This window comes from Phaenicophaeus curvirostris, chromosome 1, assembly GCF_032191515.1.
Source record: "Phaenicophaeus curvirostris isolate KB17595 chromosome 1, BPBGC_Pcur_1.0, whole genome shotgun sequence".
NCBI classification, from domain to species: Eukaryota; Metazoa; Chordata; class Aves; order Cuculiformes; family Cuculidae; genus Phaenicophaeus; species Phaenicophaeus curvirostris.
The window spans coordinates 186,929,770-186,953,211 of NC_091392.1; the positions used below are offsets into that span (position 1 = coordinate 186,929,770).

Genomic DNA, 23,442 nt, shown 5'->3' on the forward strand with positions numbered 1-23,442 from the left:
GTCATACCATAGCTTTACATCCTGGCACAAAGTGGAAGTGCGTTTGTAGCATGTTCATCATGGGCAGAAAAAGGCACAAGGTCAGAGACAATATTTGCCTTTTCTTGCATGACTGATTTGTATCGTTGGTAGCAGACATGTTAATGTTCAGTTTGATCACTCTGTCTGCTAAATATTGTGATGACCCTGTCCTTGATTGGTTTTGACAGAAGCAATCAGTTAAACTATACTTTACAAAAAAAATGTACAAGCTTCATTGAGACAGAAGAATCAAACTTTTTCTTCTACAGTGCTTATTAATTGTTTTCTATGAAGAATGAAGAAGAAATAGATACTCCAGCTCTACATGGAGCAGGTAGCTGATGGACTGTTCAAAAAAATTAAACAAGGACAAGATACTACAATTCATTAATATAATTTTATGGTGGAAGCCTTAATAGAGTTCCCTGTGGTCTGCCTGTCCCTTCTGTGAAATCAGGAAATTTCTGGTGTTCTTTCAAATCTATATGAATTAGGACTTTTTTTATATTGGGACTCTATGAGAAGCTACTAGCATTAAAGACCAAGTGGCTTGTGCGTGTCCTCTATGACAGATGATTCATCATCAGAATATTGGTTTGTGGTGCGTTTTCTCTGTCATCTGAAAGTGTGGACTAAGCACACCATGTTAGTATTCTTAGGGGGTATTTTGGACCATTTGCTCTGTTTAAGCTCTGGACTAAATCACTGGAAGCATAGGATGAATCATGATATTAATTTATTTTCTTAAACAGATAAGCTGAAGCTGTCAGAAGCTGTGTTTTAGATTAAAATGAAAGTCAGAGAAGCTGGAAGTGTTGAAGCTAGCCTGTACATTTTTATTCATATAAGCAGCCCTATCTATGAGATATCCATAATAGAAAAAGCCTGTGTTAATAAGGGTTTTCAGAATCAGGTTGCATCTTTATAATTCCTGATTTGTCTTGTGCATTTTATTTTTAATGTACATGTCAAGTGTAAGTATTGCTCTTGTTTAATGAATATTCAATGTCCTTATTCAGTCAGTAAATGTTACACCATAGGTACTATCAAAAGGAAACACAAACAATTTTTCATGTTTTGAATGTTTTATTTTGCTCAAGTTTGGTTTAGAAGGGGTGGGGGGAGAGATTTTCCAATGTATTGTGTGACTGTTATTGTTTATTGCCTCTGATAAAACCCATCAACTTGACAGAGAGTTTGAAATATGGGGCAGTACAACTGGAAAAGAACAAATTCCAGCAGGTTGAGTTTGTTCCAATGAAGTGATAAAGATTTGTTTGTTTGATGAAACAGCTGTTTACCAATGATACAGAAAGTTTCTGCCTTTTCCTCTGTTGTTTCTCTGAAGGTCCCTCATATCCTCTCTGGCAGAATATTTTGTCTTGGAACATTCATTGATTCTTGGCCTGTAGGAGTGGAAGGGTCACCTTTCACTGATGATCTGGTTAAGATTCCCATGTACCACGAACCATCTTACCTCTTGGTTTGAAACTAGTGCTTCTTTGCTTGACTGTAGCCCAATATGAATTTGTCTAGAGTGTATCTTCTCCAGACAGATTCGTGGCCTGGGAAGTGTATCTCAGTCTCTTGTGTATTTGTGGTATTCTTCTCTATATTTTGTAGATCTTTAGGAGGTTAGACTTTATTCTTGCTGTTCCCATATGGTAACACCAAAGTTATTAAAGTTCATTTTTGTCTGGATTTCTGTTCTCTTCAGTAGAACAACTCCTTTTGCAGGCCGAACATCAGTAATATAGGTGCACTCTTTTTCTTTTGTTTAAGATAAAATGTTCATTAATTTGAAACGTCGAAGGAAAACTGCGCTGGAAGCTGTAGCTGGAAGAAAATCCTATCGTTTGTCAATGAAAGTGAAGGCATTTCCCTCTCCAGAGGTTATATGGTAGGAAAACAGTTACTTCCAATAACGCATACTGGACCTCTTCTTAGACAAAAAATAATATCTTGGTAAAATATTCAAATAATGTCCCTTGAAATGGCAACAAACTGGGGACAATACATTTGTGGAGTTTTACTGGAACATTCAGGGTTGTCCTGGGTTTTAACAATTTATGAGAACACTATCTCCATTTTGCAAGTGCAAAAAAAGAAAATCTGGAGAATTTAAAGCTCAGATCCTCAAATACCTTAGGCATGTCTCCTATTGAAATCAGTGGACACTCTAGAGCTAAATATCTCTGCCAACCTTGACTGAAGTGTTGTGTCCAACTTCACTCAGACCTAGATATGTGACCTGACCTTGCATTTCAGACAGTAGGAGAAAGAAAAGGTGACTTTCATTAAAATAACTGAGTTGAGTTATACAGACATGCACTGTTGGAAGAGCAATAGAAGTTGGTTTTATTATATGGTGATCTGCAGGTTGTAAACCTACTTCAGTGACTGGAGCCTTCACTTTGGTTCCTGTATACTGTGCTAAGAAATCTTTTGAACAGTTTTTTGTATTAACTCAAGCCACTTTTATATGGAACAATGTTATCTATTCATGATCTCAAGTTGTTTGTGTTTTTTTTTTTTAATTTAAGTAATTTTAAATACCAGTAGCTCTGGCTCAATTAATTGCACTTTAACAAAGGGTCTATGACAAGACTGATTAAGAAAACATACCATACATCCCTGAACAGTGAGAATTCATGTTACTCACAGACAGAAATTACTTTTTCTCCAAACATATTGGGGTTTTTTACAAAACCTTTACATTTATATCTACACATGGAAAATTAAGGGGGAAAAGTGGAGGTGAAGTTTGCCATTTATACAATATTTTCTGTTTATTTAATGGTCAATATTGTTGACTCCACATATATATCTAAAATTTCTGAAATACAAAAAATTTCACTTAAACAGGAATCTTAATTTTTTTATCACTGTGAGATTGGTCAGACACTGGAGAAAACAGTCCAGAGAGGCTGTGGAATCTCTGTCCCTGGAGATATTCAAAACCAGACTGAAAATAGTCTTGGACAACCGGGGATTGGACTAGGTTATCTTCAGAGTCTCTTTCAGCCTCAGTTATTCTGTTGTTCTGTAAACTATGGATACAGTGAAATGAATAAATCCATAGCCCCTAGGCTAAATTTTTAGTGCTCCTATAATAACAGTAATAGTTTTCTGTAAATACTGTGAATCATTTTTATCAAGTCCATCATCATAGTGAAACTCTGTTGCTCTCTTCCACTAATGTCATGTCAACCTTCATACAGCAATCTACCAAATTGTGCTTTATGCTGTATTTTAGACTTTGAAGAAAAATCTTGTGCTTCTTCAGGAATCTGTGTGTGAGCAACAGTTAGTACTTTGTATGTTGATTTACTGTTATCTTTAAAAACATACACTTGATACCAGGATATCTGATTCTTAAGTGCTTATCTAATCTACTTACTCTTCCTCTTCCTAAAATCACAGCTGTGCCTAGGCTACTGTAATACTGTAATAAAGAAATGGTCAGTGCTGGATGATGCAACCTTTATTTGTGTGAATGACTCTTAGCCAAAATGCTTGTCTTCTAGGCTAAGTCGTGGCACAAGCGTGGAAAACTAGGATCTTCAGACTTGTAATTTTCAGCAACTCTCAAGCACTGTAGAATCCTATCAGATCCTTATCAATTTTAATATATAGAATGGTATTCTCCAAGGTGCTTTCTAAAGATCATCAATCTTATTTCTAAGAGAAGGATAAGCCTCTGGTAAACAGAATTTCAGACTGTAAATTCAGTCCTTGCCAAAAGATCGAGAAATGTTGTGAAATGAAATAACGCGGGCATTTTAAGCAACATTATTTTTCAAAACTTTGGTTTCTGGAATTCTTCCAAACAGGTTGAAAGATGGGCTGCCTGCTGCCGAAAAGTGTGCCCGGTACATGGCTAAAGACTATTCCTTAATTATTAAGGATGTTGCTGAGGAAGATGCTGGAAACTACACTATAATATTGAGCATACGACAGTGGAACTTGTCTAAGAATCTTACAGTCACTCTTACAGTAAATGGTAAGCTTACAGCATGTTCCCATGCTTCCCTTGAACATGTAAAGACTAAAATTGTCATTGAACTAGATTTTCATTGATCTTGCACAGTTGAGATCATTGTGGGTTTTCTTATTGACTTTCATGGACTCAAATCCAATCTCCATATGCAAGGTGTCAGACCTATCTTGTAATCCAGTGACTGATACTGGTTTTCATTAGAAAGATTTCTGTATTCTATGGCACATAGTTATTATTCCTGATGATTTAAATGTGTTACTAACAGCTCATCTGACGGGACTTACTCCTGCTGGGTTTTTTTGTTCTCCTGGGGATTTTTTTTATCACTCACCCTGCAGGAATGTAGTATTTTCCTGATCATGCAATGCATTGAAAATCAGCTGCTTTTAATTACTTTCCTATTTTTACCCTTTACAGTTAAACCTCAGATATACGAAAATGCTGTGTCATCATTCCCTGATCCCAATCTCTATTTACTGAACAGCAAACAAGTGCTGACATGCACCGTGTATGGTATTCCTCAGCCTAAAATTACATGGATGTGGTATCCCTGTAGACAAAACCATTCTAAAACAAGGTAAGACAGCTTCCTTACTTATATTTAGCATGTCTTTCCTTACTATTGCTGTTAAATATTTACTTTTTTACAAGAATAAAGCTTGTTGTGACCATTGCTTTGTTAATGGAGTTTGTATACATTTATCTATGTATTTTTAGAAAATATGTAGGCACAATGCAGTTTTTTCTGCATCATTATTGGACAGCGGAGGGTAGAGTTGTTATTTCATATTGCTACTCAGGTTTATTTACAGTTCACTACTCTTCATGCATGCAATATCCAGAGGCGATAATTGCTTTTAATTTTTATGAGGGAAGCCTTGCAGACAATGTCTTGTGAAGTTCACAGGCTTCCTCATGGAGGAGATTTCCATGCTTTCCTCCATTCACAGTGATTCCACTGTGTGTTCTCTTTTGAAATTCAACAGAAATAATCTTAAAGACTCTTTCCATTATGAAGGTCAAATCTCCGGTATGATACGTTGACTCATAGATTAAGTTCAGCAAGCCAAATGTGCCCAGCATTCTCCAGGTGATATTTCAACAGGGTAAAATATAAATGGCACCAAATAAGCTCGGTGCATATGTGGCACTTAACTAATCCTCTTTTATATTTAAGCTTTATTTTCAACTTTATTTCTTACAATTACAAGTTTGTGTGTTGACTCATTCATCCAAAGCCCTTGCTCAATCATGAAGTCTGACAGTCTGAAAGATTACCACTCTACAATGACATTAGCATTAAGCTACTACTGGAGAGTTCAAGTACACAAGGTATTTGGATCACAGTACAAAGATGTCTAAAAACCTAACAGAAGTTTAAGAACCAACATTTTCTCAGTTTCAAGTGAAGCTAATGATTTTACATAGGATTTAACTTCTTTAATGCTTGCATAGAATTGGGTTTCAGTGCCAATCCAGTCAAATATTTAAGCACATGCTTAACTGCAGGGATACAAGACACCATATACAATTAAATAGGTCAAGCATCTTATTTCAAATTAAGGGTGCTGTAAGTTCTTTGTGATCAGTCAGAGAGTGGTCAGCACTTCCTAGAAGCACGCATAGTTTTTTTCCAGTTATGTCTTACTTTGGGGTTTTGCGAATGAGTGGCTTTCTGTGCCCTTCTCACCAAGAGGTGGCACTAACAATCTCTCTTTTTACTAGAATAGGTTTAACCTGAAATTCTTCTTTTCAAGAGCAGGTGAAGGCTGCATTACCTCTATCATCTGATATGTTACCTTTAAAGGACAAGTCACAAAATTCTGAGTAGCGATTTGGTATTGCTTATAGGTGCAAGATGTAAGATAAAAGAAACTGCAATGTCTTTTAAGTAAGGAAACTCTGTGGAAGGCATATATGAAAATTTTCAATATTTGGTTTCTTTCAAGTGTTTATGCATCTGTGCATACTCTGGATTGAAATCATGGCACAGCACTGATGAAACAGTTGGTTCTTCTTTGGGAGTTGGAGTGGTGCTTTTCCATTTTCAAATATTTCCTTCTGTACAGCACAGCAGAGTGTGTCATCAGAAATATAAATTAATATCTGCAAGCAGGTGTTTAATAATGTGCTAAACTGTAGACTCAATTAAACGCTAATTAGAAGTGTGTTTGAGCAGGTGATCAAAGGAGAAATGTAACAATTTGAATCAGCTATTGGCTCTGTTACAACGTTGTTTCCAGACTTGCTTCCAAATTGCCTTCATAATTGTTCTGTGACAGTTCTCTTTAGCCCCCTCCCCTTCCTTCTCCTTTAAACGCTCATTGGAGGTGTAGTCTGGAGGACATAATTTTTAATTGTTGGCATAAGTGGAGTGGAAAGACTCTCTGAACAATATGATGTCAAATAACTGTCACAGAAAGGCAGAAATACCTGAATAATTATGTTTTTCCTCCTGCTCTGATAAGGGAGGCTTCTTGGCAGCTGGCACATCTTGCTCAGGCTGATGTCTGTGCCAGTTAGAGTGTTCTTCCTGACAAACTGGGGACTCTTTAATCCCACCTATTTCATTTTACTTTCATCTTTGTTTGAGGAAACAAAGGATCTGCCTAAACAGCAGATTTAAGGTGTGTGTGCCTTGTGCAACAGATAAAAAATGTATCCTATTCTGCTATTATAGCAATTTTTTGGATTTACATGCCCAGTGTTTCTCTATTTGTGCTCAAGTGGTGCCTCTTTCTCTGTACAGGTGTACCTTGCACCTGAAGCTGGTAAACCCCAACAGGTTACCATTATTCACTGCATGGCAGTAGGGATTCTCATCAAGTTTGTTGCATGTCCCTCAGTGGGACAGAGGCACACTCTGAGTAGAAAGATGTTGTTGCTGTGAAGACCATGGATCTGTTTGCTCTACAGTTTATGTATGTGCTTAACTTCACATCACTTGAGTACTATAACTGTAAGCTGGGGAATGACACATGGTGCATAAATTAGATGTTTTTATTTTTGTAGAAATGTTGCCTGTGTGCTTCTTAATAGAAACCATTAGGTTATCTGGCTGCTTGTTTCAATTTCTGTTCCAGACAGTATTTTGGTTTCGAAAATCTAAAAATACCTCAGTGGATACCATTGCTTTTAAATAAAATGCAAACATATTTTAATGCTTTGTGATTAATACAATCAATTTGCATAACTCTTCTCTCTAAATCATTCAGATCAGTTTCAGGAGGCCAGCCAAATTAAATTGTTTCCATAGTTTCCTGGTAGCAAATTAAAAAAAAAAAAGACAAAAAAATAAGCTATAAAATTGCTCAACAAATTTGACTTTTAGGAATGTGGAGAGATCACCATCATTAAAATTCCCTGTTCTTCATTTTGTGTTAAAATTACTTTGCTCAAACCAACTCTGTTGCCATTAAATGACATTTTGTTAGCAAGCTAGCTAAGTAGATGGGTAAGTGGAAAGAGTCTGTTCTGATGTTCACCCCAGCAAGGAAACATAGAAGAATCAAGAAAAAAAAAAGAGGCAAAACAAAAAATCCAGAGGCAAAAAAATACTGTTTGGGGTTTTTTTAAAGCTTATGCAGAGCTAGTAAACTCAGAGATGGCAGGCAAAAGACAGTAGAAGATTCAATGAGGGTTAAAATAAAGTACAATTAAAATAATAAAATCAGTCTCTCTTAAATGACTGAGAAACTTCTTTTCCAGTTCTATCTAACTCCAGCTTACTTTGCTGCTCTATAGCAGATGTGAACCTTCCCAGCCTGGGCAGCCTGCAGTTGCTGAGTGGATATAGCAAAAGGCAGCTTGTGGGACACTCATTTTACAGCGTCTGTCAGCCTCCTTGGCCTCTTCCCTGCCTCCCTGGAGTTGTTCTTTCTGGCCTTGTTTTTGCTTAGATTGGGTTGTCAGCAGAGGGGCAGCCAGTGGCAGGGTTTGTCGAGGGTCTCTGGAGCCAGCCAGACCCGGCTCCACCTAAAACTTGTCAGCTCTGAGGCTGCAGAATGAGCGTTTGTACACCGGGAACGTACTTGATGTTAATGGTTCTTGACCTGACTCTCTTCAGCAGATCTGGTTTTATCTTAAACTGGTCTGGCAGAGATTGCCAAGAAAGGCACGTGGGACATTGATATTGCTCAGTGGAAGAACCAGTTTCCTCAGCAGTTGTGCAGTGTCATTTGGGGGCAGTTTCTCTCTCTGGATATTTCCATGTAGGAAGTTCAAGAGAGATATTCATCATGTTCTGCCCAAGGGGTGACCAATAAGCCCTTCAGAAACTGGAAGCAGGTGAAACACTGAAATTGTACCTTGGGTGTTCCAGCTCTCCCACCACCTCTCTGCCTCCCTCTCTCCTTGAGCAGTCATTTTGTTTAGCCTTAAACCAAATATCAGATTTTTATTTTACAGCCCTGCCACCACATCACTTTTTACAGTTTTATGCTTCTATTTTTTTTTTCTCTGTGCACAAGGAAGAAAGAAACCTGATGGTATTGTGGAAATTTGCACCTTGAATACTGTATTCAGATAATCCTGGATGTCTCTTCCAACCTAGTGATTCTGTGAAATACCTATAAAATCAAAGTCACTGGAAAAACAAATACTTCATTCTCTGCCTCCTTGACTGTAGCGTCAGGATATGAACTCTTCTCGGTGGTAAAACTACCTGAGTGGTGAGACTGGGAATGAAGGAGCTGAATAACCGAGTCTGAGGACAGAAGAAGGCAGTAGAGACCAGGGGCTGTGCAGCAATGCCTAAGCTGGTACTGCTGCCAAAGAGCTAATCTCAGGAAACTACATTATTTGTGCCACTCTAGTGTGTGTGTATCCTCATTGAAATCACTGACGATTTAACACCTATGATTAAGGGAATATTACCTGCCTTCAAGGCTTGTCTGCAGTGCAAAGGTGGGATCACGTGAGTGGTTTTCTACAGAAATAGTTCTTGTCACTGCAGTGGTAAGAAGAGGTACATGTTGTGGATCTCAGAAAGGCAAAACCTAGAGGTTTTCCTTGAAATTTCTGCAGATATATAGAAAGGCTGAAACTTCCACAATGAAAGTGCATAGCCAGACTCCCACCAGCTTCAGTGAAAGAGGAAGCAGGGCATGTGTGCATAGCAGTCTTAATTGCATTTCTGTATCGTTTATGTCAGTGTATTAACAAGGGATTGAAAGGCAGAATCATTAGGATGTGCTTGGATAGATTATCAGGGGAAATAAGATTTGGAACATCAGTGAGGTATGTAAAATGAACAAGCAAAGAACAAATGTTAATTGTACTTAATTAGAAATGTACTGAACCACCCAAATTTAATTGTTGGATGTCTGCAAACATTGATGCCCATTAGTTTGTCCACAGTGACTGTTTTTGTTCCTCATGCCACCTTCTATTTTCAGGAAGGGGAAGTCTGAGTCCTTAGAGCTGGTAAAAGTAGGTCAGATGCCATTAATAAACAGGTAGTTCAAAAATGCCTTTGTTTAATTTGACATGTGTCCAGATCCTCAGCTCTAAATTCACACTGTCTGAGGATCTGGCTGGCTAGTGGCCTTTATGCCTTCCACTTTCTACCACAAGAAAGTCCTCCTTCAGCGGTCTAGTAATGTAAAGGTACTTAAAAAGTCTACATGAAAAAATATTGCTAACTATTCCCTTATTTTGCTGTGGTTGGGGCATTGATAGAAATCAGACCTTGTGTTCTTCATATATCTTTAAAAAATGCAGAGGAAAGGACATGAGTGAATGTTGTAGCAGTGTGGACTTGCAGAGACTATGAAACCAGAAGAAAGGGAGAAGTGAAATAGTTTCTGATCTACTTCAGCCTGAAGGAGCAACGTGCTGAAGCATCTCATTCCACAGTTCCACTGTGAGTCCAAAGTCAGTCCTCTGAAAGCAACTAGTAGGACTGTATCCTTGTCCTCAGGCAGTATTTTTGAATTTTTTAGGTATTTTTTAATATTTTACTAATAAAATGCCATAGGAATCAGACCTGGCATATACATATAGGTAAATAAGCTTGAGAAATACATGCTATACACTGAGTACAGTTTGCCCCAGTCTCTCCTCAGGGTAACATAGTGAATGCACTAATGAATTTATTCTGCAAGCTGTTAAATAGTTTCACTATGAGTCTTGCCTGAACCGGAAGCTTAAGCTTTTGAGTTTTGTATTGCTAGTTTTCAAATCATCTTAAATCAAAGTTTTTCCAAGTCTATTTAAAACATTTTGGAAAGCAAAATGTATTATGTTGACAAGCAATTTGTTTAGTTGGTTATTGATCAAACCTAAAACATAAGGACTACAGTAACACCTAGATGGTCAGGAGTCCTTTACTTAGCATCATACTTTTAACCCTTACTCTCCTATGTTTTCTTCATTTGCTGTTCCTTTTCTTTCCCCCCGAGTTTCTTTTTCCTTTTATTGCTTTCACAGGGTGGTCTGGTGGCTTTACTAGGGATGGTGTGACACCCAGTCTTAAGGAAGAACACATAAGGGTTCATGCGGGCAATGGGATGTTATTACTTGATCTTTTACTCACTGTGGGCCAGCCCATAGAAAATGAAGTGTGTGACAGGCTGTATGTGAGGACTGCACATCGTGAGTGAGGCTCTGCACACTGATGATGTCTGAGCCAGCTGGACATCCCACCCTGTAGCCAGAAGCCTGCTCCTGCACTAGCAGGGGCTCTTGGCCAAAGGAAGGCACCAGGTCAAACTCTGTGTGTGCTTAGGAGTGGTTATGAATGGACTACTATTACTAGATCAAGTACACCTTTTAAAAAAATATACAAACTTGAGTTAGCATCCTTTTTCCCTTTACGTGTACGCCTTAAAAAAGCCTTTGCAGAAGGCTTTGAACTGACACACATATGAGGTAAGATCATGCTCTTAAAAAAATATTCAGTTAAGAAATAGAAAACAGAGGTTAAGAAGGAACATCCAGTTCTTGCAGCATAGGAAGGCAACCTGTGAAGTTTTTCAGGAGCTGGTGCTGGGATCTGTACTTGTCAACATGTTCAGAAATAACCTGGAAAAGGTGGTAAGTAGGTGACAGAGTTTGGTGATGATACTAAGTTATTCAGATTTCTAAGGATGAGGGCTGATTGTGAAGAAATGCAGAACTATATGAATCTGAGTATCTGAGTGATAAACTGCCAAATGAAATTCACTGAAGATAAATGTGCATGATGTACATAGGAAAAAGCAATATGACTTTCACATATAAAATATAAGTGTAAAGAGGCTGTAGATGTAAAAATGCTGTTGGCTGGTCATTGATACCGCAAAGAGAGATCCGAACATTGTGATACATGGGTTTTGTGAAAGCAGCTCAAAATCCAAATCAAGTGCTAGGAATTACCAAGAAAGAAATAAAGAACAAAATAGAGAACACCACGATAACTCCAAGTAAATCCATAAATTGCCAACATCTTTTATACTATAAGCATTTCTGATCCTTTCATCTGAAAGGATTCAGCCAAACTGGGAAGCACACCAGAAGGGGCAACAAAAAGGATCAAAGGAATTTCAGGGAATGAGAGGAATGTGTGAGGGATGAGTGAAGAGGGAGGTCAAGGCTCTGCAGGCTGAAAAAAGATTACTTGGGGGGCTACGTGATAGAGATCTGCAGGCTTGTGAAGGGCACAGATGTCTGAGGATCAGTTGTGTATGTCTGTTCCAGTTCAAGAAGTAGAGGCCATTAAATGGAGCCAGGAGGAGCACAATTTGGAACACAAAAAAGAGATGACTCTTCATGTCTTGGGTAGCAGATCTATGAAAATCCTTGCTAGAGGATTTTAAGGGTTTGAAAAGTTTGCACAAAGTTTTGGAAGAAAAGTCCACTAAAGTGTAGAAATGGGCTTCTTTGCAGGAAACTCTTGAGCTGATAATGATTGGTGACTGGAGGAGTATTAGGAGGAAGTACCTGAAGTTAGTTCTGTTCTTACTCATCCCCAACCATCTGCTTATGGTCATTGTTGAGACAGGATATGGGGTAGATGGATCCTTGGTCTTATATCCACATCTGTCAGTAGTTTATCTTCCTGTTTTCCTTCTAATCAACTCCTCTCTCTCCTTAAAAATGTTTCCCTCCATTCTTTCCCATCCCTTCCTTGTTTTCTTCGTGTACTTCCAGTCCCTTGCTCCAGCCAGCCCTGAGGTGCTCTCAGACCCTTACTTGCAGTGAGGCTGAAAACAAACCATCTTGAAAAACACAACTTCAGTGCAGCAATAGCTCTTTCATCTCATCTGCTCATCACTGGGAAGTGGAAAAGGTGTTAGCTGTGCTTCCAGCTTGTCAGCAAGATGGGGAGTATTAAGGACTATGTAAACTCCTTTCTAGAGCCAAAAGGATCCAGTCAGGACAGCAAAGGAAAGGAAGGGAATTATGGCATTAAAAGAAGATGTTGGAAATAACCTGGATCTTGGCAGTTTATAGATGTGAGGTTATGTATAGAGGTCAAGTGAGCTGTTAGGGGTGACTTGTGTGTAGAAAATAACTCACGCTGGAAGGGTCTGAACAATGTGTTGGACTTTATAGGTATTTTGAAATAGAAGAAACAGAGTGTAAGAGTGAACATTGCACATGCAGGCTTTTTCTTTAAGTTTCTAACTGCTCAAACAAATCAGAACTTCCTTTCAGTACAACACAGACTTTTAAAGTAAAGTGCTTTTTCCCAGCAAGAAATTCTAAGTGTTTGTGGAAAATTTACGCTTTGAGTGATGTCTCTAGTTCCAGCCAACATTCAGCTCCTCTGTGGAGGACATGGAGCACTCTTGGAGAGAGAAAGTGGAGGTTAAGTTAAAGTGACTGCAGGGGAGATGACAGTGTTTACCGTCTAGCAAAGAAGGGAAAGGAGGTGGACATGAAGGAAGGAAGGGAGGATTGGCTGAAATGTGATGGCATTCTGTGTCCATGAAGAATGCTAAGGAGCGTGAAGGAGGAAACAGAGGATGAAGAAGCAAAATATATTGATCTAGTAACCAACTCAAGGTGAGAAAGTGGCTGAAAGTTCCTTTCAAATGCTGTTGAGCTCTCTAATGGCTAAGGGTCTTAACTACTGGCAAAGAAACTGAAATTTAAATGTGTTTTTCGATGACCCTCAGTTTTGGGTATTTGAATTTTCTGTTGTGAATAGCTGGTGTTGCATGGTGCTCAATTTTGCCCATGTCAAAGGAAATTTTTCCTGTGGAAATATGAGCATGGGCTGATAAAGGATTGAAAGGTGGAATAGGTAAGGCTGCTGTTGATCTTCCTCCTTCTTTTGAGATAGTTCAGGTCATTCAGCTTTCTGTGGCAGCATACTGGGCTAGTTCAGGACAGGCCATAATGTCTGGAAAGAATGACTGTGGAAGGGAAACACTATCTATTTAGCTGCTTGCATTTAGATAATAGCAGAAAAGGCAGCATACAGCTTTCAAACAATTTCTTTTTCCTTAGAGCCATGGTGATGTGCAACAAGACTAAACCTGATCGCCTTCTATGACAAAGTGACTCGGCTGCTGGATGAGGGAAAGGCTGTGGATGTGGTCTTCCTGGACTTCAGCAAAGCCTTTGACACAGTTTCTCACAGCATTCTGCTTCAGAAACTGTCAGCCTCTGGCCTGGACAGGCGCACACTCTCCTGGGTGGAAAACTGGTTGGATGGCCGGGCCCAGAGAGTGGTGGTAAATGGTGTGAAATCCAGCTGGAGGCCAGTGACAAGTGGGGTTCCCCAGGGCTCAGTGCTGGGTCCAGCCCTGTTCAATGTCTTCATCAATGATCTGAATGAAGGCATCGAGTGCACCCTTAGCAAGTTTGCGGACGACACTAAGCTGGGTGGAAGTGTCGATCTGCTGGAGGGTAGGGAGGCTCTGCAAAGGGATCTGAACAGGCTGGACCGCTGGGCAGAGTCCAATGGCATGAGGTTTAACAAGACCAAATGCCGGGTCCTGCACTTGGGGCACAACAACCCTATGCAGTGCTACAGACTAGGAGAAGTCTGTCTAGAAAGCTGCCTGGAGGAGAGGGACCTGGGGGTGTTGGTTGACAGCGACTGAACATGAGCCAGCAGTGTGCCCAGGTGGCCAAGAAGGCCAATGGCATCTTGGCTTGGATCAGAAACGGCGTGACCAGCAGGTCCAGGGAGGTTATTCTCCCTCTGTACTCGGCACTGGTGAGACCGCTCCTTGAGTACTGTGTTCAGTTCTGGGCCCCTCACCACAAGAAGGATGTTGAGGCTCTGGAGCGAGTCCAGAGAAGAGCAACAAAGCTGGTGAAGGGGCTGGAGAGCAGGTCTTATGAGGAGCGGCTGAGAGAGCTGGGGTTGTTTAGCCTGGAGAAGAGGAAGCTGAGGGGAGACCTCATTGCTCTCTACAACTACCTGAAAGGAGGCTGTAGAGAGGAGGGTGCTGGCCTCTTCTCCCTAGTGACAGGGGACAGGACAAGAGGGAATGGCTTCAAGCTCCGCCAGGGGAGGTTTAGGCTGGACATTAGGAAAAAATTTTTCACAGAAAGGGTCATTGGGCACTGGCAGAGGCTGCCCAGGGAGTGGTTGAATCACCTTCTCTGGAGGTGTTTAAGGCACGGGTGGACGAGGTGCTGAGGGGCATGGTTTAGTGTTTGATAGGAATGGTTGGACTCGATGATCCGGTGGGTCTCTTCCAACCTGGTGATTCTATGATTCTATGATTCTAAGACTGTGAATACTATATACCCTACTGTTGTCAAAGATGCTTACTAGGATGAGGCATTGAGGGCATCAGGAATCTCACCTAGAGAATGTACTTTCTGTCTAAGTATCCCCTCAGTGGGGACACAGAGCATCCTACAAACCAGATAATAACTCAGTCCTCACTCTGGCACCTGAGCAGTGCACCAGGGCCCCAAACCCAGACTAGTGCATTGTGGCCACTGAGAAATCTTCCAGCCACCCTGCAGCTCATCAGTTAATAACTTCAGCACAGCTGATAGATTCCAGTGTACGTGGTCACAACTCCACTCCCACACTAGAGACCAAGGGTGAGGAGTGGTGATGGGGAGCTGCTGTTCTCTGGGGAATCTGAGTGTGTCTAAAGTGAGATGGGCTGGTGATGTTCCGTTATTGATGGGCAAGCGTTGATGCTGCAGTGGGCAGCAGTACAGACCAGTAACAGTAAAAGCAGAAAAGCTAAGAATGAGACCTGTGAAGGAGGATCTTGCACCACTCTCACTGTGACTTCTTATTTAGCATTCTTTGCTGAGATCCTAAATAGGTATAAATAAACAAACTACAATGTGTGATGTAAACCGTATCCAGCTCATGCTATTTGTAGATTTCCTCCTAGCCCCACTAACCCACGTACTCTGTGTGAGTGAGTCTGTGTAGGGGAAGGTGCTTGGAATGAACTCCCAGATGGCCGCAGCTTTGCCACTGAATGTGACGGGGCTGGCATTTCAACCTCTGTTGTTTTTTTTCTGACGTAGAGTGGGAACACTTGAACCATAGCTTCCTAATGGACAAGTGCATTAATGGTGTTACAGCCAAAGCTCACAGAGCACATTGGCGGGGGGCCAGCACACGTTCTCCCCCTCGACCCCCATTAGGCACGTTTCACGGCCCATACACGCTCCCTGCTACTATTTTCCCTCTCTGTTTCCTGCCTGAAATTGACTCAATATTCCCCAGGACACGTGGCTATGCCAGCCTCACACTACCAATTGCACGGTGCTGGATACCAAGGCATGGAGCAGGCGAGGACTATCTCATTCAGATTTTTCTGATAACTTCCAAGTGGAAAACAGTTCCTATACATTCTTTACAATTCCAGGAATTTCTGGAGTTCCTGTCTTAAAGTTAGTATTGTCACTACCACCTCTTGAAAGATGTAAGTCAGCCCAACTTGAGTTTGTAATAACATTTCCTAGATGCTGCTAGGAATTGATTGCTACCCTAAAAAAAAAAAAAAAAAAGATAGATGCTGAGAAAAATATTGTGCCTGCTCTTAATCACTCTCAAAAAAGTCACCACCTGTGGCAGAGTGTTTTCCTCTTGCCCCTAGCACTCGTGCAATTGCCAAATACTACCTTACTAAACAAGAGTGTGATTGAGTCTGCCAATGGCTTTGCCAAGAGGAATGCTTAGAGAACTGAATGTGGTATTACAGGAGGTAAAGACTGCAGTGGTCTCTGGCATCACACAGTAGGGTCTGAGAGGGAGGAGCTGAGAAGGTGACAAGGCAGAAGATGAGTATTTTTCCAACTGATATGGGGATCAAGGTTCTTTTGCTGCTCATTGTCATAGTACTACTTAAACTGTAAATTCCTGTCTCCAGGATGGGGAAGATGATGTGTCTGGACACAAGCTGGGTCTAGGGCTTTCATTTAGGACTGTCTGTCATGTAGTCAAAACTATCCTGTGAATAAGTAGACAAATGCTTTACCTCAGCCTCTAAGCTCCATTATAAGTCACTGGGGTGACGACATAACCACTTCTCTTCTGAGATCAGTAGTCTCATAGGTAGGACTTTTGCTTGGAGCTGGTTTGTAGTTGGATTTCAGTGAAATACATTAAGATGACATAAGTACACTCTTACCATGGAAACTTTTCCCCACTGATAGTTATAAATATACCACACTATTGTGCTTGGCATGCTGTATGCTAATAGAGGTGAGGGCTCTGAAACTCATTAGGAAAGGGAGCGGGCTGCAGAGCAGGGTAAGGACAGTGTGAAGCTAAGGTTGATAACCATGGCCTTGTCCAGAATAGGCCATGGGATTTTTCTTATCTCACTTTGGCAGGAGGTGCTGCTAGCTTCCTGTGCGAAATCAGGAGCATATGCTGCTTTCCTCTTGTTGTTTGGCTTCCTCTGCTACACAAGACGGTTCCCAGCACTGTGATTATCTTTGCATCTTCAAACATGGCACACTCAGCTTCCTCAAGGGCTTGATGTATTCTTGAGAAGCAGGCTGGCTCCCCTCCCCCAGGCCACTTCTCTAGGGCCCCCGCTGGTGCCAGCTCTGCACATCACAGACCTTTTCTAAAGCTGAACTTACTTCTGGTTGCATAAACCTCCCCCCAGCCTTTCCAAAGAAGTGTGAATTCCCAAAGCTGAGGGCAGGGAGCAGGTCTGCCAGTGCAGTTTGCCCCACGCTGCAGGCAGCATGTACTGCCAGCTTCCCTTGGTCCCCGATGCCAGCAGAGCCACTCGCACCTCTCCTTCCTCCTGTGCTGGGCTTCTCTTGATACTTGCAGGAGAATTAGCAGCTTCTTTTTTCACAAAGGAATAGCCTATCTCTCAGGCTTTTGACTGAAAGGATGAAGCATGCTTGTGCGTGCAGGGGGGTGTGCAGCGCATACACAGGCAACGGGCATGCAGGCACGCACTCAGGCACATGGAAAAACTACTTAGGGGTCAGAAACCAGGTTGCTGTGCTTCTCCCTGTGCTCAACTAGGACAGCAGAATCTGATTTTCTTGCTCTGAGACTGCATAAAGTTTATAAAGATATTTTGTACTACATACCCCCTTAGCATTTATTATATAGGACCCCTACACGTGCATAGTTGCATCCAAAAAGTAGGGACATAAAAAGAATCTGCAGGAAAACAGGTGTAAGAAGTGCTTGGAAATGTGCTGGCAGATATTAGCTTGTTTATCAATCTCTGTGAACACTGTGTGCTTTTTCATTAACCTGGCGGTAACCCTGCTGTAAGCTTTCCTGAAGATGCAAAGCAATGAGGCTCATCCCACAACAAAACATTTCAGGAATTCATGCACTCCAGAGATATCTCAAGTAAGATTTAGATATCCAAAATTCAGTGGGATTTTCCTGCAAACACAGGCAGATCTTGCTAGAAATAGAAAACCATTGCTGTTTTACTGAGTGGATAGTTTGAAGTAACTTGTCGTTTCTTTACCAAGCATAAAAAATACATAGCTGATGTTATCTGAGGACACACGCAATGAAACATCAATCGAATTAACGGGAAGATGATTGTGTATTTTGGTCCCAGCCAGAGTAAATTTTTATATTTTCATTTCTCTCTTTCTTTCCAAGCATCTGTACTTAACACAAACATTTGGTTTGATGACTACATCTAAGTTCAGTGGAGCTCTTCCTTCTGTTACAAAATGCCTGCTGTTACAAGCTGAAGTCAGGTTAGGAGGCAGGACTTCTAATTACTCCCATTTGTCCCTTTCCCATCTCTACATGATGCTGCTGGCTTAAGCCGTGTCTTCAGGTGGCACTGCTGGCAGCAGCAAGAGGAGGGGTGACCAAGCACTAACCTGAGTCACCAGCTCAGAAGACTGGAGGTGTTCTGTGTCCCTGAATTGTCCTAGTGTATTTGAGGTTAAAGTGAGAGTATCTGGCAGCTGAGGAGAGAAAGCATCTGGTTCTGCATCCAAAGGGATGAGTCTGAGTCTTGTCCTAGACTTTGCTGGCAGCTGCTTTGCAGCTCATTTGTAAATGTTTGCTGATCCAGCAGACTGTGGAGCTGAAGTGGTGCATACGACAGTATTCATATCTCCTGCTGTGTACTGTGGGCTGTTGGATAATATATTCTCAGCTTGATTGCGATTCCCTTTTTATCAAAACCATGGACAACAGATATTACGTGTATTTGAATTTCTACTATAATTGGCATTAACATTGCAATCAGCAGCTTGGAGATAGTATGGTATGTGAAGCCAGTAGAGTTCACATATGTGCTTCCAGGGCTAATATTTCATCCAGTGTTTTACATGTGGTTTTTTCCTGTTATTGTGATGTAATTTTGATGGTGTTTTTTATTATGGTATTAATGAGTAATCTGCACTCCATTGTGCTAAGAATCAACAAAACATAACACTGCTCTTATGCCTAAGACATTGTAACCTAAAGATATACAGTCTTTCTCAAGGAGTTATGAGGGTGAGTATAATAATGACTAAGCCTGTAGGCTCCTTTCAGAGCTGCACAAGCAGTTACTGAATAGGCATTGTATTATCTTTCTGTCCTTTTCCAAAATATGTGTCTCTGTAAGGCCTTTTATAGTAAAAACCAGAAATATTCAAGATTGTAAGAAAGAAACATAGATTCATTCTGTGAGTAAAGGTAGCGGTTTCCATCTATTTTAAAGAATGAAAATTATAAGAATATTTTTTTATTATGGATGAAATGAGATTTTGGGGGTCTCAATCTTCCTAAACAGAGGTTGTCCAAATATCCAGTCACAGTGAACATGCCTTTGATACAGCCTGTTTGTGTACTTATGGTACTGGCATAATGAAATAAGTTCTGATGTCTGCTATGGCATGGAAATGTTATCAGCTTACCAATGTTATAATGTCTTCTGTGTTCTAGTTGTGTTACAGAGCCAGACTCCTTAAAGGATTAAGGATGCAGAGTAGATGTCATCTATCTTTCTGAACAATTTTTAATCATTTTTTCTAATCTGAATGCATCAGCTGTCTTAATGCAGCTGTCACTCATCCTCAACAATCGTGCATTCCAAGTTGGCTTTTAAGCCAGAGTTTGGAAGAAATGGCTGTGTAAATAGGGCTTTCTTGCCATGCTATTGCTCCTGTCCTCTCTCCATGCATGAATGACCATGGTTCTTTTCCTTTTCAGCTCACTGAGCCTCACACTGCATGTTAAGAAAATTGCATGGACAATCATATATCTGTGCTACTGATTATGGCCCAAGTTAGTTTACACATCATCATTTCTTTAAGCTGTAGTATCTGCTAGGATGCTGGCCAGTTTGACGCAAAGCTGCACAATTTAAAACAAGCATGTGAAGTTAGTGGACCATTGATATTATAAACAACATGAAGTCTGAGCAAACTGCACAGTTAGCTGAAGGGAAATGAACCTCATTCTTTGGTCAGGATTGCATCACATGCCATTATCCAGTCACTGGGCTTTAAAGGTCATTTCTCCAAGTGACTGATATCCATGGCAGAACTATTTGATTAGAGATACTACAGTTGTTATCTTTCAAATCCCTGGAAGATCAAAGGAACATATCATATTTGAAAGAGCTTGACCCTGCCGAAGGGTTAAGCTCTACTGTTGAAGCTGGAATTGAACAAGCCACAAGTAAATTTTGGAAGATAAGCAAAACTTGATATCCTTAAAGAAGAATAGGGACAGAAAGCATTTAAGGAGCATTCCAATGTGTTTATTTCCATGTGTACCAAATTAGGCTTTGGGAAACAAATTAGCTCTACTATGACCACACCTGAATGTTCTGATTAGAAGCCAATTTGTTGTGTAAGGCAAAAGCATATTTTCCCCGAGATTTCCATTCATCAACCTAACTTAGATTTTTTCAGATTAAATGAACATTTCAATCCCTTTGGCAATTAGATATAGTTTTTTTTAACATTGTTTTGTGAATTTACAGGATTACAGTTATTTTTACTGGGTGTCCTGTAATCATTATATCCCAATATTGAAACTTTACCATTTTGTAAACTGAAGAAAACACTCAGAAATGAGAACTTGCATTGTTTTTCATTATAACAAAAAGAAATTGCACATAGTGAAACAGCATCCAATACATTATGGAATGAATCTTAAGACAAATACCACTTGCCTTGAATTTAATGCTGAAAATCATATGAACTCATGTTTGAAGGCAAGCCTGAACCATGACAATGGCTGAAAACAGGAGCATTGGAAATGGGATGTTGGTCTTGCACAGCCCTGTAATTAAACTCAGATTAAAAATTCTGACCTCCCATCCACAGTGGTTTAAATGTTAGCAAGTACTCCAGAGAACTAATATTTAAGGAGAGGCTGTGGAAAAGGATCCAACCATCAAGCTCCAAACCTCAAGATTTTATGAAAAGTAACCATACTTGTCTGATCATCATAGCATCTGCAGTTCCCCTGACTGGTCACTGTTACTGGAAGAATTGTTTTGTTTTATCTGTTGAAAGTTTCAGTCTATCACCAAATCAATAAAACTAATTTTTGTTGTCTTCAGGCATGGCTTTTGCTCTTATACCGAAGGATCTTTCATCCTGAAAGCTGGCAGCAACATAGGAAACAGGATCCAGAGCATCACTGAGCGAACAGCTGTAATAGAGGGCAAAAATAAGGTATGATTCCTAAGAGCAGACAACTTTACTGTGTGACAGCATGTGTTGCAAAGGCACTGTGAAATGCTATCAAGGTAACAGCGAAGAAAACAGTGGTTTTGTGTTGTTCAGATTTGAAGAGCAGTGTACATGAAAGTAATTTCTGTACTTGATATTTATCAGCTGAGATGCAGAGATGTAATTATTTGTGCATTCAGTCGTATTAAGGTAAGGGACATATTAGGAGAAAGTATCAGTGGGATTCACCATATCTGCTTTCTTAGAGCTGCTTGAGGCAGGATTCCAGGCCATCTTTGCTTAATTTTTTGAAATTGCACAATTTCCTGTTGTTTTTTCCTGTGAGAATTAAACAATTTACTCTCATTAAAAAGTTTATTCACAGATGTGGTCCTAGATTATTGGATGACCAGGTCTTTCCTTGCAATAAAAAATTTAAAAGGCCAAATGAATCCAGATTACAGAAGCAAAGTTTTAGAGACATCTCAGTCAGAGATGGTATGGTGGGATTCATCCCAGCTGCATTAACTGTCTAAATGTTGTGTCTAGTCCAGGTCAAACATCCCTTTATGGATCATAGGGAGATGCAGGCATTTCTGAAGGGCAAGTAGACCTGCTGTCTGTTGATTTCTAGTATGGGAGAGAAAGCCAATGAGATTAACTTGCCTAAAGGCATGGAGGATTCTCCATCAGTTAAAACCTTCAAATCAAGATATTTTCCTAAAGCATGCCCTAGATCAACAGCAATTCCCTGGGTTAGATATGAGGCTGATTTGATGTGGTTGGGCAGCCTGCACTAAGCAGGAACTCAGGCAAAAATGCACAATGTCATGCTGCAGCTACAGCATCTGGTTTCACAGACTAGTTTGGTTTGTGGCAGTAACGGCTGATGAGAATCTAAATTTTAAAGCCTGCCTTATTCTAGATCTGTCATTTCTAAGGACACTGAAATGCTTCTTGTAATTATAAGGGTACTGGGGATATAGATTTCCTTTACTTGATGGCTGCCTTCTGTCTTCTGCCTGTGAAAATGGATGTAAACTATAACTACTCTCATGTTAGAGCCCTTTCACAGACTGCAGATTAATAGGGCTTAGTGTCCAGCCAAGAATCAGGCCTGGGACTGCATTTTCTCCTGCTGTTATATTATTTAGAAAGTACCACAGGTGTTCATGGCACCATTCCAGTGCATGGGAACAGGCTGGGTCCCAATGAGACATTTGCTCTATTTAGCTGGCCACCTCTATGTGCTTAAAGATCAAGGCAAAGATGGGAGCAAACAGCTTCCTAGGAGACACTGTCATAGGAAAGCACATGAAAAATGAGACACAATGAGGGATTTGAAAGGGGAAAGGGAAATAATTCCAGCCACAAGAACACACAGTGTATTCCAAAGGCAAACGGTGAACAAAAGATGATGAGAGCTAGTTATTTTCAAGAAGGAACCTAGCCATGGTGTGGTTGAAGTCTTACCTGTTCATAGAATGCAGAATGAGCTGGCTAATGAAAGGACCTCATTCTCCTTGTTTGCCGTGCACTTTGGAGACAGTGGAAGAGGGGTGGCTGAAATGTTAAAGCAACTTCCAGTCAACAGCAAATAAATTCCTCCCTGAAGGAAGATGCTAATAATGGGTCCTTGTGGCAGAACTACAAGTTTTGTTTGAAGTCTTTGGCAAGCAGCACTTTTTAAAAAATGCACCAAGAAATGAACCAGGGCACGGTCTCTGCATATGTTAACAGAGGAAGTTTTGCAGTAAAACTTAGTGGTTCTCCTTGGTATTCCTTGCCTTCATGCTGTTTAGTACACCTAAGAAAGGTCTACCTTGCACTATTTTATTCCTCCTGCTCCCTATGGGGAAGGGGAAGTTAGTGAAACAATGTCTTTGCGCCACTTTTTCACAGCTTTTCCAAGGTTTCTTCATTTCCACTGTTCTTCCATAGCACAGCTGGATTACTATTGTAAGTAGAAAATGCTCTCTAAGCCTGGGTTCCTGGCCAAGCTGGAAATTGTATGATTTGTGCACACACAGCTGCTCTAGAGCATCCAGGATTTTATGTTTTTGTTGGTTTGGGTTTTTTTTCCCCAAGGGAGTCTGTAGGCTTTCACTTTTTGCAGTCCAAGAAACATTCTTGGTCTCCCAGAGCAAACTCAAAGGGACACAATTCAGACAAAATCCTTCCTCCTCTGCTGGGATATTGTAAGACTGTTAATAGCACTGAGCTCACTGAATGCCGCACATCGTCACAAGTGTCTGGCTCCGATGGACTGCTACTGTGAGCAGTTCTGCTATTGCAAACAGCTATGAAAAGCTCTCTAAGGCACCTCCACATCAATGGAGTCCTACTGTCTAAACAGTGTGTCTACCCCACTTCCACAGCCA

General features: G+C 40.6%; 1 protein-coding gene across 1 annotated transcript in view; it reads left to right on the top strand.

Annotated features, from left to right (window-relative positions):
* Positions 1–23,442, top strand: part of FLT1 (fms related receptor tyrosine kinase 1) — a 115,602-nt gene that overhangs the window by 31,247 nt on the left and 60,913 nt on the right. Inside the window, exons 8-11 of the mRNA XM_069882886.1 lie at positions 1,804–1,921; positions 3,855–4,024; positions 4,439–4,598; positions 20,950–21,064. Of these exons, the coding sequence (XP_069738987.1) occupies positions 1,804–1,921; positions 3,855–4,024; positions 4,439–4,598; positions 20,950–21,064 (563 nt within the window). The remainder of the gene's footprint in view (positions 1–1,803; positions 1,922–3,854; positions 4,025–4,438; positions 4,599–20,949; positions 21,065–23,442) is intronic.